Raw genomic sequence first — 13,718 nt, 5'->3', positions numbered from 1 at the left:
AAGGCCTAGATGGATGCTTTTAAGATAGGTAATGGTGAAGAATGCCTTGATGTTGAAAATTAGGACTCCACATGACTTCAGCCAGCCATTTGAGTTTGACAGGTATCAAACTTAGTCTGGGATTTTCAGAAGATGCTGACAAAATTAGATGTTTGAATTCCTGTAAGCAAAGCTAGAAAATCTCCTTCAACAATTCAGCCTAAATACCTGTGTTAGGCATATGATAGATTATCCCAAATGATCTGAGCTATATTATGACTTAAACTGCTATGGATGAGATTCTTTAGCATTTCATAAATATTTATAACTGTAAGTTTACAGTATTGCTGTTGATCCTTTGTCACTTTTCATTACCACACCAGTGTCTATTCCTATGGCAGCAAACAGTTCTAATCAGAAATCAAGTACAGGGGTCCAAAGGCTCCAAAAACCCCAAGCAAGTTATATGAAAAAGGGCATATTGTTCTGATGATTTGTATTCTTTAAAATTCTGGTATGTAAAGATAGGTACATGTTGTATGCGGGGTTGGTTCAGTTAGAGAATTTAATAAATGTTAGTTAGGTCGGTCCCCTGTACCCCTATCTTCCCCCACAATTGTTTGCCCCGAGTCACTTACCACAGGAGCTCTTACATGTCAATCTCATAGCCACTCCCTGATTCTTCTTGAAAGTTCTGTATCAATCACCCCACCTTTGCAATGCTATTTGTCCCAGAACACTGTACCCACCTCTGTTATGTTCCCATGGGTTGTTATGTTCTATGTCACTCCCCTGTTGTCTGTCCCTATTGGGCAAGGGGGATTTCCGCCCCTGTCCACCTGCCCCCTATTTAACCCAATGCTTTCATTGTCCATTTTGTCCTCCCGCCGACCTGGGGACAGTTACTCACGCCATCGCTGCGACCACGCAGGGAACAAAAGTTCTCAGGTCCGCAAAGTGTGCCTCTCTCATCCCTTTGCTTCCTTCTCAGTGTAAGGCTATGAAAGCTGTGTACCCACACCGGAGCGCTCAGCACCAGCAGGGAGGCAAGCACCTTAGCCCCAGAGCGTCCATGCATGAGGCAGCTGCAGTCTCACAAGGGGCAGTGCTAGCCGGGCTTCTCAGCTGCCCGAGGCTGCAGCGAACAAAAGCCGCAGGTACAGATGCAGATGAAGCAGGCCAACACTCATGAGAATGCTCTCCTGTAGAGTCATGTTGCTTGTAAATGCCATAATATTAAGAGCCTGGAGAGTAAGGCTTTTTTAGGTTAGGATTTTAGGGTCTCCAAATGTGTTCTCTGCCCAAGGTATCTATTTACACAGACACTAAATTATTTCTAACTTAACCACCTCGTTTAGACTGGCAATTCTTCCGACTGGCACTGCAAAGACACGCCATTGATAGACCTTTGTCTTCATAATACAGCTTTATGAGAGACTTAACAGGTCTGGACACTTGTGCTTGAATTGTTACTATGAGACAGGGATTTGAATTCATTAGCGGCTCACACACAGTCACCCAAACTGATAACTAACCTGCAGGGTGTAATGTTTTTTTGAAGCTTGGTTTCTATCAGTCCCCACTGAGGGAGGAAGAGAAGTTAGATGAACCTGAAAGTGAGATTTTATGCCTGAAAGTGGTACAGCTGCAACATGGGAGCTGGGAGCAGAACCTGACTTGTAGAGCCATAGCAGCTGCGGATGGAATGACAGACCAGAGCAGTCAGGCCTGGCCCCAGGCTGTGTTCGCAAGGTTGACAGCCAGAACAGGTATATCACTCTTTGTAGACTGACCCAATTTGATTTAAAAATAATTTGAAAGGCAATTAACATGGAGGTTAGAGATTCCAAGTTCAGATTTATTTCTCAGAGTATAATTCCTACCAATAGAAGTGGCATGTCTCAGTGCTCTATTGATCAAGCTCACTTTTTCATAATAGGCCCTGTCTGCTTTACTAAACATCCGCCTCCCTCCAGCCCTGAGAGACTTGGTTGCTCACACAGTATCACCAAGGTACAACAGCCTAAATCCCTTTCAAAAATACCACTCTAAATCTCCATGCCAGATTCAATCTTTCCCTCTCTTTTTTCTCCTGTCTGTTAAGATCTAAAATAAAGCACATACACGCATATAAGCACATGTATGTGTAAAATCTCCATAAATCTCTGCAGCAATCTTAATTATGACATCCTGTTCTCTCAGCATGCATTACAGCCCAAAAGAACGTATTTAAAACTGTAAAACACAAACCTGAGAATATAACCCGACTTATTTATTTGCTTCAGGAGAATGTTTCTGGATATAGGCCAATAGATGAGTGACAACAACACCACAGCGTAGAATAGATGATGGTTATACAAAAAGCCAGTGTAGACAAAAATAAGCATCAATAGATTCAAAAGGAAGGTAGTAAAAAAGTTCAAGGAATATACTTCCATTAAACACTCCTTTACATCATGGCCAATTTTTGGCTCCTCAGCATGAAAAGTACATGAAAATAGAAAAGGGCCACCAACTGAGACCAGGCAGACATGGCCAAAGTCACTTGCTGCCTCCAAAAATTGTGAACATTGCAGAATTTCTCCAAGAAAAAGCTGCCATCAACTAGGACACTCGCTGCCCTTGGAGCCCCAGACTTCACCTCTGACCTGACCCCAAGACACTGGGGCAATGAGGTTTTATCCCCATGAGAAATGGCCACCATTCATGTCACAGCAAGTGTAGCCGACAGTGTGGTGACACCTCCTAAAATGGCAAACATCACAGGATTTCTCCCAGAACACAGCTTCCAGCAATCAGCAACCAAAACATGGAGAAGCTTTTCACACAGCAGTCATCTAACATAGGTTCTCTATAGGTTCTCAAAAAATAAATCTTTTTTGTTACTGACCAGCTCTTAACAATTCTCATTTTTCTGTACATACTTCTGTAAGACAACACTGACATTATATTCCAAAAACATAATATCCAGAGTATATAAAGTAAACACAATAATGAGCAAATGTATAAGGCATTAAGAAATACTCTCAAGCATCTCTGGCATAAATGTTTAAACTCTCGCTATGTTTCTTGGTTATTTGATCATCCTAGACATAGTGGCTTAAAACATGCCTGAGCTACCCTTGTTAAGGTTTGAAACATCTTTGTACTGATTTTGAATAAAGAACCAATATTTGTAAGAAAATACGTAGCAATAATCACTTATTCAGATAGTCAATAACTTCATTACATTTTCTTCTATGTGCAATGCTAGTCTGTACTACTTCTGTATTTGGGCTGGGTTTTTGGCTTTGTTTTTTTTCCTTTAACTTTCTTTTTTCTCCTTCTGTTAATTATTTTATTGTATTCAATGAGATAATAATTTAAATATTTCCATACCAAATACTTCCCTGGTTTTAATTTAGGCACAAACCCCTCTGTTATTTCTAACCTGCTGGTACATTTAAATTCAGTATCTTCTGCCCATCTTTATCAGAAGAGCAAACTACTGCACCATGACTGATAGAAATTGACATTGGATTCAGGTCCCTTCAGTAGGCAGAGGTTTTCCTCAAATCGTTTTTGCAGTGATCTCAGTGACTGGGTAAAGGTGAGAGCAATTTTAACAACTGACCTGGCCCACTGGGGTCTTGCAGAGCTCCTGGTGTCTTCTCACCAACAGTTCTGCTGCTTTCAGCCTGGTTTCTGTGTATAACTGATTGCGGTTCTTGAGCTAGAGAAGGGAGATAAAGGAAAGTAAAGGATGTGAGTGAATCACAGAATAGGATAATTGGGATGACTGCACAACAATTTTTTTCTTTATTCTGTACCAGCTGTACCAAAGCCTAATCATCTGCAGTGACTCTTACCTGGTACATGTAGTGTGGGACCACATTGCTGAAGTTGGTGACTGGCTTTATAAAAGATTTCTGAAGAGTGGCAGAGGCTGGTGTTAATATTAAAACATTAATATATCATGCTGTATAATGAACATAATTTTTAAATGCCCAGGTCTAAAAATTCTAGAGGAATATTTTAGAACTATATAAAACAGCAGTATAAAGACAATACAGAGATTGTCAGCTGTAAAATTAATTAGGGGTTTCTAATGGTTACAAAATTAAACAGGTTTGTTGAAACTGATTTTTGGGTTGGGTTTTGTTTGTTTGGTTTTGTTTTGTTATTTTTTACAGATTACACAGGTCTTCAACCATGGAAATCTTACTACTAAAGGCAATGGTGATACTACATTTTTGCAGCACCTAAAAAACAAAAACAATTTCAAAACATAATCAAATTCTAAGTCCCAAAAAATGTCATCTGACATTTCTGACTGGTCAGAAATTTTATACATATATACATATAAAAAAACTTTACAGAGGTGGCAATTTTGTAAATATTTTCTCTGGTGATTTCAGCCCAAAAGATCCAAAAGTAATTTGCAAATAGCTAGACTAACATTATTAATTCAATATCACAGCTGCAGAAACTGAGGCCCAGAAAGTTAAGTGCCTTTACTCACAAAAAGTAATGAACTGATCAGATAGCTGGGAACAGAACTGAGATTTCCATATTCCTGACATACATTCTCTAGCCATCAGGCTTAATGATGTTGTTTTATTTTACTTTTTTGAAAAACAAAATATGTACAAATTAGATAATACATTTACTAGTGCAAATTTATATAAATTTTTATATACTCGCTCAGTTTGTGGAACATTTTTAAGTCAATCTTCCTGGAGGAGCATATCTAAGGAATGCCACTTATGTGGCACTAATGCAATTTCCAGTCTTTAGTACAGTACAAGGAGAATAACTTGGGTATGGTGACATTATTTTACACTTCAAATATTAAAATCCAGTTTAGCCATAATTCAAGTTTCCAGGGAAACATATTAAAATGCAGAGTCAAGAAATTCCATGTTTCATATAGTTCATTTGAAGATAAATAGACCACAATTAGGACAACATAAGGTGTTTAAGTTGTAAATTAAGGATGCTTTAAAAATTAGGATAGGAACTCAGAGGAAATTATCATATGGACCAATAGTTTGATAGATTCTTTTGAAATTGCCTCATGAGAAATACAAAATACTCAAATGGTTATAATTTCAACAGCTTCTGTTATCTTTCTGTGGCATGGTTTTTGACAGAAGCTAAATTCTTGCGGTCAGCCCAACTCATTATATAGAATTTATCAGGTGGTGTTGTGGCGATACAATCTATGACAAGGGAGTCAGATACTTGCCTGTGATAAAGACCAGCTAATCAATGGCCTTTTATTCACTGGTCTTTCCGTTGCTCTAAATGCATTCACTGACACTGTTGGTGCTACAGATGCCACTTTTTAACATATATATACTATCCACCTTATCTTTCATCCTCCTTAATAAACCAATTGCCCCACATTCTAGAATACCCAAACCCTTACAGTTTTATTCACTCCAAGTTTCCAAGGACACATATTTCTCCCCGTGTTCCTGTTTTACTAATGCTTTAAAATTGTTCAGGTAACATAATGGCTGTGAGACCAAGCACACAGAGATCTCTGTCAGAGCAAACCAGCCATGGAGCAAGCCCAAAGTGCACTGCACTGCCTTTGACAGCAGCAAGGACTGGAGCCAGCGATGCACACACACACCAGCCTCACCCACAGATAGTCACATATTGTACACTTATCGCATTTCACCGTGGTACAGGAAAGGTACTTGGCAAGTAGCATTAGAAATTCAAGCTTTTCATTTGTGAAACAAATTCAGAGGAGTCACTGGCAATATAGCTTCTCCTACATCATTCTTCCAGCAGTGCTCAGGCCTTTTCCAAAGGAATCACTCCAAGACATCATATGGTGATTACATTTATGTACCCCTTATTCCCCCAACTGAGATCTCCCATTGTAGATGCTGGATAACAGCAGGTGTGATGGGAGCACCAGACCAAAAACCTAATACACATACTCTTTAGGGTAGAAATAGCCATAAAATTACTTACATTTGAGACCTTTTAAAAATTAGACATGCCATGCTCAGTTTAAACAAAGGAAAAAAAAAAAAAAAAGAAATTCAAATGAGACACCTAGACCCACCTTAAAGGTGCCATTTACAATAATAAAGCACCACAAACAAAACAAAAAAAGCAGCAATACGAAATCCTGAGCAATGAGTCCTTCCAGTTGTATCAGAAAAACAGGTAATGCATATAGATATTTAACATTAGGTGTCTATCATCCAATATATTGGCCTAGATGTATAATTTATTGTCCCATGTATTTTTAAACATAGCACTCAAAATCATTTCAGGGACTATTAAAAAAAAAAAAAAAAAAAAAAAAGATTGCGTCTTTTAGACTCAATTTATCTTTGATGAAGCAGGAGTGGCTGAAGGCGTTTCCCAGAGAGGGGGTTAAATAGTTTCCTCCCGTTTCCTGTGTTTCAAGGCGAATTCCCACCTTTTCTGCGTGCCGCTCCCCGCACGCAGAGGATGGGACATCGTGCGGCCATCTGCTGGAGAAACGGCATCACTGCCACTCCAGGGAATTTCGTGCTGACAGCGGCTGTGGCAGAGCCGGCTGCTGGCTCTAAACCATAGAATTCGGTGTTCCGAATGCGCATGGGGGAATAGGCATTCCTTTACTACACACACGGATTTAAAATAAAGCTGTGTTTAACAAAAGCGACACGTCATGAAGTCTACAACTCCGACTTTAAGTGTCCTTTTGTTTTAGTGGTTTTGCTCCCAGTTAAGGATTTGATATTCTGAGATCAAAATGATGATGCTTTAATTGTTGAATTGTCCATATTGACTTTTCTCGTTAGACTTATAAAAATTACATCCACATTTTTTCACACTTATAAATTTTCTTTAAAAATTGCATTGTCCATGCTGGAATAGGATCCATGTCTTAGCCAATTTGGTCATGTGTTGCCACAAGAAAGGTAAGGTTACAAATAGTGATCTGAACGCATCACTTCCATCTCTCTCACTACTTTACTACCTTGAGAAGCATCTGTAGCCAAGCAGTTACAACAGGGCTACCGAATAACACTTTGAGATGTTTGGTAATAGTTATCAGGTAGTGGTAAGTGGTTTCTCCTGCCTAGACTATCAGACTGAAATAGATACATATGACTTCACTCTGTCAGGCAGAAGCTAAATCAGAAGGAATTTTAAATCAGCATTTGCTACAAGCAACCCACATCACACTAACAGTGCCTTTCCAGGATTGTCAGAACACCCCAGTTCCCTTGGCACAGAAACCCTTCAGTAACAATTCTGTTGTTGAACAACAGAGAGGCCAAGTGGGAGGCTCAGTGAATCGGGAGAGCCCCACTCAGCACTTTCAATGCCTTTCCCCTGCTGTTGTGGAGCACAGGAAGACAAGGCTATTGGACTCCTGGCTGTTCAAGTTCATTAGCCCACGTCCCTTCATGGGAATTGAATAATACAGGCAGGCTTGTGCTGGTGGTCTGCTCCTCATGGGAGGCAGGATTCCAGAAGTAAGAAAGAAAAGCTTCTGTGACATAACACCTTTCATGCCAATCTCTTTAGGCACTTCTACAAGGATTAATTAATTAAATATCCCAGTGCCCCTGTGAGATAAGTGTCATCTCAATTTTCTAGATGGGTAAACTTGGTTATGCAGATTATAAGTGGCTTCCCCAAGTTATTCAGCAAGCCAGAAGAGGTTTGAAAATAGAACCCAGGAGATGTAACACCCACTCCTGTAACACTTCACAGCACTTTCCTTTATTCTTATTTTTTACATAGATGCCACTACAAATTGAGTTATACAGATTTTCTTCCTGATCAATGTTTGCCTGTTATTTTGATGCCATTTCAATTTTGTCAGCTGTGACCTCCCCCTTCAATGCTACCCTTTACATTTTTTTAATTTATTTTTGCTAATGTTTGCTCTTTTCTGAAAGGAAACATTTAAAACACTTGATCCATGCTCACTGGACAGCCTTGCTGACTGACTGTGCTCTGTTATAACTGTTAATATCTGGCTCCACACTGCTATGGAGGAGAATTTTGTGCCTGCCAAGGTTCTGGCTCTTTGGCACTGAAATTTCCCTCCTGGATGTGAACAATAGTGATTTTTCTTCATTCCTCTACATTAATTTTTAATCACAGCCCTTTACTTTACCACTGCTGATTGAATTTCCTATCACATCTAATAGCCTTTCTTGCAATATTCATTCATTTAAAACCTGTAAGCTGATGCCATATCTAATTTTTCAAGGACTGCTTGCTTAAGGCCAGCAGCAAAGAAAGAGCTTTTATACAGATGTAAAATTACAGTATGATCCCACGTGTTTGATCACCAGGGCAGAGGTAAAAAAGGGCACAATTATACAGGGATCATGCGTAATACCTAGAAAAATTCAGTCACTGTTGAAATGAACAGCAGAAGAACTACAAAATTCAGAGAACTAAAAAAAAGTTGATACATTATTTTATCGTAAACAAAATATATTCTCAGAGCCTGAAACCAAAAGGCAAAAGAGTAACACTGCTCTAGAGGAATATTACAGCAAGTATTCAATAGAGGACCTGGATTTAATTCCCCCAGCACTGCAATTCTCAATAACTAAAAGGTCAAAAGTAGAGACACACTGAATGCAAACTCCTTATTTTAGCAAAATAAAATATGGCTGGAAATTTTACGAGTTTTATTTAGAGTGCAAGAGCAGAAAAGACATTCCATTTAGATGCTCTGGAAATTCATGTAGAGGGAAGAGTCAACATCCCAAAGCATTTTAGATTCCTGTGCATTTTTTCTGGTTTTGAATTTAACAGAAAGCACTGCATTTGTTTTCAACAGAGCCATTTGCTCACAGATCAAACTTGCATTGTTTTCTTTTGCTGAAGTGAATAGTTCAGACCCTTACAACTCTACCCACCTTTGGATTGGCAGTGTTGCCCACTGTACCCAGGACAGCACTTCCACTCCAGTGATGTCACTATTTTATGTTTGATTCTGTAAGCCTGGTGTGTTGTTGTCTGGGACCTGTGAAATGAGAACAATTTAAATCTATTTTAGGTAACCCAAGAGGAGCTGTAAGATACCTGCATAACTTCATTACATTATCTCACTTGTCATATCCTTTTATTACTGCTTGAAATTCAAAGTGAATTCTAACCAGGATTTGATGTTTCATTAGCAATCACAGCTTTAACATTGCAACCTCCAGATTAACTGCATGAATTTTAAAGTAACCTGATGTCTATTTAGATTTCTTCCCAGAATATCTTACTCAGGATTCAAATATTACAATCTTTTATGGAAGACCTTAAAATTAATAACTACTAAACTGAAAAAAGGGAGCCGTAAAGATTTTCATATACCACTTTTCTTTGAGATTGGTAGAAAAATGCATTCACAATAAATTTACACCACATCAGTACACACTCAGCACACTGGAAACCTTCCCTTCTGATTATTGTAACCAAGATTATACAAACATTAATCCAATAAAGTGTGAAAAATTCCACTCTGGATATCAGGGAAAGGAAGGCCTTTCTATGTAATTGTGAGACCTCAGTTATTACTTTTACAGCATGCAACTGCAGAGGAAGCAGTAATATTATTTCTGTGTTCCAACAGATTCTGCATGTTCTGGCTACCCCATCACTTCTCCTAGGTTTCTTAACATCACAGAGAAGTCAGCTTAGAATGAACATGTTGCAGTAGGGCATGCAGAATAAACTATAGCAACTCTCCTTGCCCTTTTAAGATGTTAAATACAAAGTTCAAATAAAAATAATATCACACTGTTACAAGTTATAAGCACTAATACGAAGGACACCTAAAATCTCAGAAAATGCAATGATAAAAAACAGTTACTGAATTGTTTTTTACACAATCCCTGTATAAATCATTCCAGAAAGAGACAAAAACAAAAAATATCCTCCCAATGCATTAAAAAATGCCACCGTATTTTACATTCCAGCTAATGTTGTCACCCTTTCCCAAGGGATGTAATATTTTATATATTAAAATTCACATAGCAGCTGGCAGAAGATTTGCATGTGTCCCCAGCCAGCTTTGGCTCTAAGAAATGGCTTTTTCAGCAGCAAGAACTCAATAAAGATTAAGATGATCTGAATTCAAGAGACTTCCTGGTTATTTTGCTGTATGGATGGCCTTATGATAAAAACACCTTATTCTTATTAAAACACTTTCTTAAAAACACCTTATTATGCATTAGCATAATCCATTCCTAAAACCACTCAAAAATGAAGTGTCTGTAAAAGGAGTTAATCAGGAATAGCAATTTCAAAAATAATCCATGTTAAAAAAAACCCCATGTAAACAAGACTCAAATTCATGAAATTCAGAAATTATTTATAGGAGCAGCACAAGAACCTAAAGCAATTGAATTAGGAAAAAAAATAAAACCAAAATAACAAAACTGGCAACATTTCAACCACAGGGTCCACTCTACATTTTTGCCATGCAGTTGACTATATTTCAGAGTCACCAAATGCTAAAGAAGCTTTATTCACAGTTTCAACTCAAAGCTTTAAGTGTGTTCTGCCATACTATCTAGAGGACAATCCTCATAACAGTCAAACTGGCTTTTAAAAGGCTTTTAAAATTTTTCAAGGGAAAAATACACTACAATCTCCATTTTGTTGGTGCTGTTTCATTTTGCCATTTTCCAAATTCATGCATTAAAATTCAATTTCACTTATGACTGAAATCTAACATTTAGAGAATACAATGAGGCACCCAAAGCACACAGGACAACCTGAATGTTTAACAGAGGTATTATTGACAAGTTCCATCCAGGCCAATTACTTGTCTAGGTTCACTGCCTGACCAAAGCTGTGCCAGAAATAAGCACTAAACAGAGAGATAATAACAAAAATATTTATGCCTCTCAGGGGAAGTCTTTTGCTTCAGCAGAGCACAAGCATGGAAAACTGCACAGAAAGGATTTTCTTCCCTGCACATGCTTTAAAGATTTGTACTTATGCACCTCTCTTTGACTTGAAGACTTGGAACTGACTGGAAGGTGCAAGAGTGAGGGCATGCTCCCTTCTTGTTTCCCTTCTAATTTTTCAAGTTATATTCATATTTATGGTGTGTTTGGTTGTAATTAAAGTTCTTGAAAGTACTCTTTCTTCCTAGTTCTCCATACCTCTGAGCACAGGATCCAATTTGCCAAGTGCAAGGCTTTGCTCTGCCTGATGAGAAGGTTTCCAGGTTGTCCACCACAACTGTAGGTATGAGTCTGCTATGGACATAAGCACACCAGTTTCTGTAAAACAGAGAAGGTAAAATGATTAAAAGTACAAATAACATTTCTCCCCATACAATCTATGATACTTAATTGTGAAAGTTAAACCCATAATTTACAAATAGGACTAAGTTACAAAAATCAAGTTTGTTTCACTCGAACTGCCATTGTTGTCTTGGGCAATTAGTCTTTGTGCTTCAGCAAAGAAAACAGATAATTTCTCCATCTCGTCATATAACCATATTGCAAATCTGTATTTTAATTTGTAAACATCTGTGGCACTCCAAGAACAAAGAAGCTCTTCTAGACTGCAGTAATAACAGGTCTTAAAATACACCTACTTTTTAGACTACAGAATCTGTTTATCCAAAATTCAAAGGATTTTTCAGAGAGGTTTTTAATCATCCACAGCTCTCACTTCATGGATAGCCTTTCTAGTATTTCTCCCTTGCCCCAGCAATACTGTGAGTACAGGTAGACGTTGTTTGCCAGTGCACTGTGAGATCAAAGCCACACACAGCAAACACATGCCATGGCTCCACACTTGTGCCTCTGGATGCCCATCCAGAAAAGGCAGTCACATACAAAAAGATCAAACTCTAGATCACTGCAGCACAGGGGGGCCAGAGCTGGTGAGTGCAAGAGGTGGTTTGCTGGTTTTTTTTTGTTTTTTTTTGAAAAGGTTTCTAAGGAGGTTGCAAGAAAGGTTTCTAAGGAGGTTGCAAGCTGTTAAATCAGATTTTGAAACTTGGCTACAATGGAGAATACAATTAAGTCAAAACTATAATGTGAATAATGGCTCGGGACAGATTTGTACAGGGAAATTGTGCCACAGAGATACATTGGTATTCCTTAAATCAGAAGCAGGTAGATAAATGTGTGATTTTCAGAGGCTTTAGGCAAGGTCACTCACCAAAAGATATGGGGTGAGGGGGAGGCAATCTATTACATAGTAAGAAGACAGATCCTGTTATAAATAAATAAGGCATTAAATCAGAGAGATGAAAGGCTAGTTTGCTTCTTCAAGAAGCAGTTTATCAACACAATCCCACATTAATCTGTAATAGGTACTGTATTCATTAACTAGGGGGGGAAGTAAGTAAATAGGGAGATGGCAGGGTTATATCGAATTTTACAAAATCATTTTATGCAGTAAAAAAACCTCAACTTGAAGAATTGCAGAAGTCTCATGATACTGAATTTCCAATTAAGTAGGTGTCAGAAAAGAGTCTTGTAATGCAGAATCAGTTACAAAGGCAGACTTATAGAGATAGTATCACTACATACAGTAGCTTTCATCAGGGGAAAAAATAATCTTGGAGTCATTGCTAATGGCTCTCTGAATAGGCTAATTTATTGGTTTGCCTTAACTAAGCTGGCAATCAAATATTTGAAATTATTAGGGAAGGACTAAAGAACAAAGAGTAGTCACCACTGTTTCAGTACATCAAATCTCTGTTGCTGAGTATGAGTCTATAGACAGTTTGAACAGAGAATTCAGGTTTAGTGCTACACCCTAAAGAGAGGTGGAAAAAAGACGAAGAGCAGGAGGGATATGAAGTCATGACATTAATTATTCAGTTAGTCTTGTTATGATAAATGGGTATCAAAACAAAATGGTTTTAAAACTAAAGAAGACCAAAATGAAGTGTCAGGCGGCATTTTCATAGCCATAGACTGTGCTAAATTTGGAAGCCAAAAGGGGTTTTAAAAAGCAGGAAAAGTATTCCATGAAAAAAACAGTATTATCAGTTCAGTTTTTTAATAATAATTAAGTTGTAACTTTAATCTTTGTCTGAGGAAGTCTCCCAGCTGCAGACTGGAAGGCATCCTGAAGAAAGTATTATTATATTTCTGCTGGTGGAACAAATGCCTATTTGGCCTAGTGCTGACTTTCTTCTTTCATCTTTAACTTAGTGCAGCCTTACTCAGGATCATATTATTCCCTTGTCCATGCTGAAACATATTTAATTTTTGACTTGGCAAGTTAGTGACTAGACACTGTTTCAGTTGTAGGACTGGTGGAGCTGCAAGGACTTCAAAACAATATTCTCATATGAGAACTTAAAGTTCATCTTTCTGTGTTGTGTTTTGCTGCTAACATTTTCTTCCAGTTGAAGTAGTTCTTTTCATGTTTCATGAATACATATACTTACTCCAGATATCATACGTTGCTATGGACTCCTTAGAGTGGAAATCAAAATACAATTAAGACCAGATTAGTTCCATTTACTTAAGTGGCATTAGTACAGATTTACAGTGCTTCAAACACGAAAAACAGCACAAAACACAAAACAGTATCAGCATCTATCCTTAAGTGATTGCTTTTGTCTACTGAGATCCCACCAGTGTATGCACATTAAGCTCAGTAGTGCTGTACTTGGAAAATGATTCCTGAGAAAAAAGCAGGATAAGCCAGAAAGATGCTAAAACTAACAGATTTAACCTCACAATAGCTCTACTGCCAATATCGCAGCACTCCCTTTCACAACACACATTGTTTATTTGAGAAAT

General features: G+C 38.1%; 1 protein-coding gene across 1 annotated transcript in view; it reads right to left on the bottom strand.

Annotated features, from left to right (window-relative positions):
- Positions 1-13,718, bottom strand: part of MMRN1 (multimerin 1) — a 42,642-nt gene that overhangs the window by 17,670 nt on the left and 11,254 nt on the right. The window contains exons 2-4 of the mRNA XM_053941317.1: positions 11,106-11,225; positions 8,862-8,968; positions 3,593-3,691 (exon numbers count right to left, since the gene is read on the bottom strand). Coding sequence (XP_053797292.1) covers positions 3,593-3,691; positions 8,862-8,968; positions 11,106-11,225 — 326 coding nt within the window. The remainder of the gene's footprint in view (positions 1-3,592; positions 3,692-8,861; positions 8,969-11,105; positions 11,226-13,718) is intronic.

This window comes from Vidua chalybeata, chromosome 4 (genome assembly GCF_026979565.1).
Source record: "Vidua chalybeata isolate OUT-0048 chromosome 4, bVidCha1 merged haplotype, whole genome shotgun sequence".
In the NCBI taxonomy this organism is placed as follows: Eukaryota; Metazoa; Chordata; class Aves; order Passeriformes; family Viduidae; genus Vidua; species Vidua chalybeata.
Note: the sequence above shows the minus strand (reverse complement) of the source record. Positions and strands in the feature narration are given on the sequence as shown.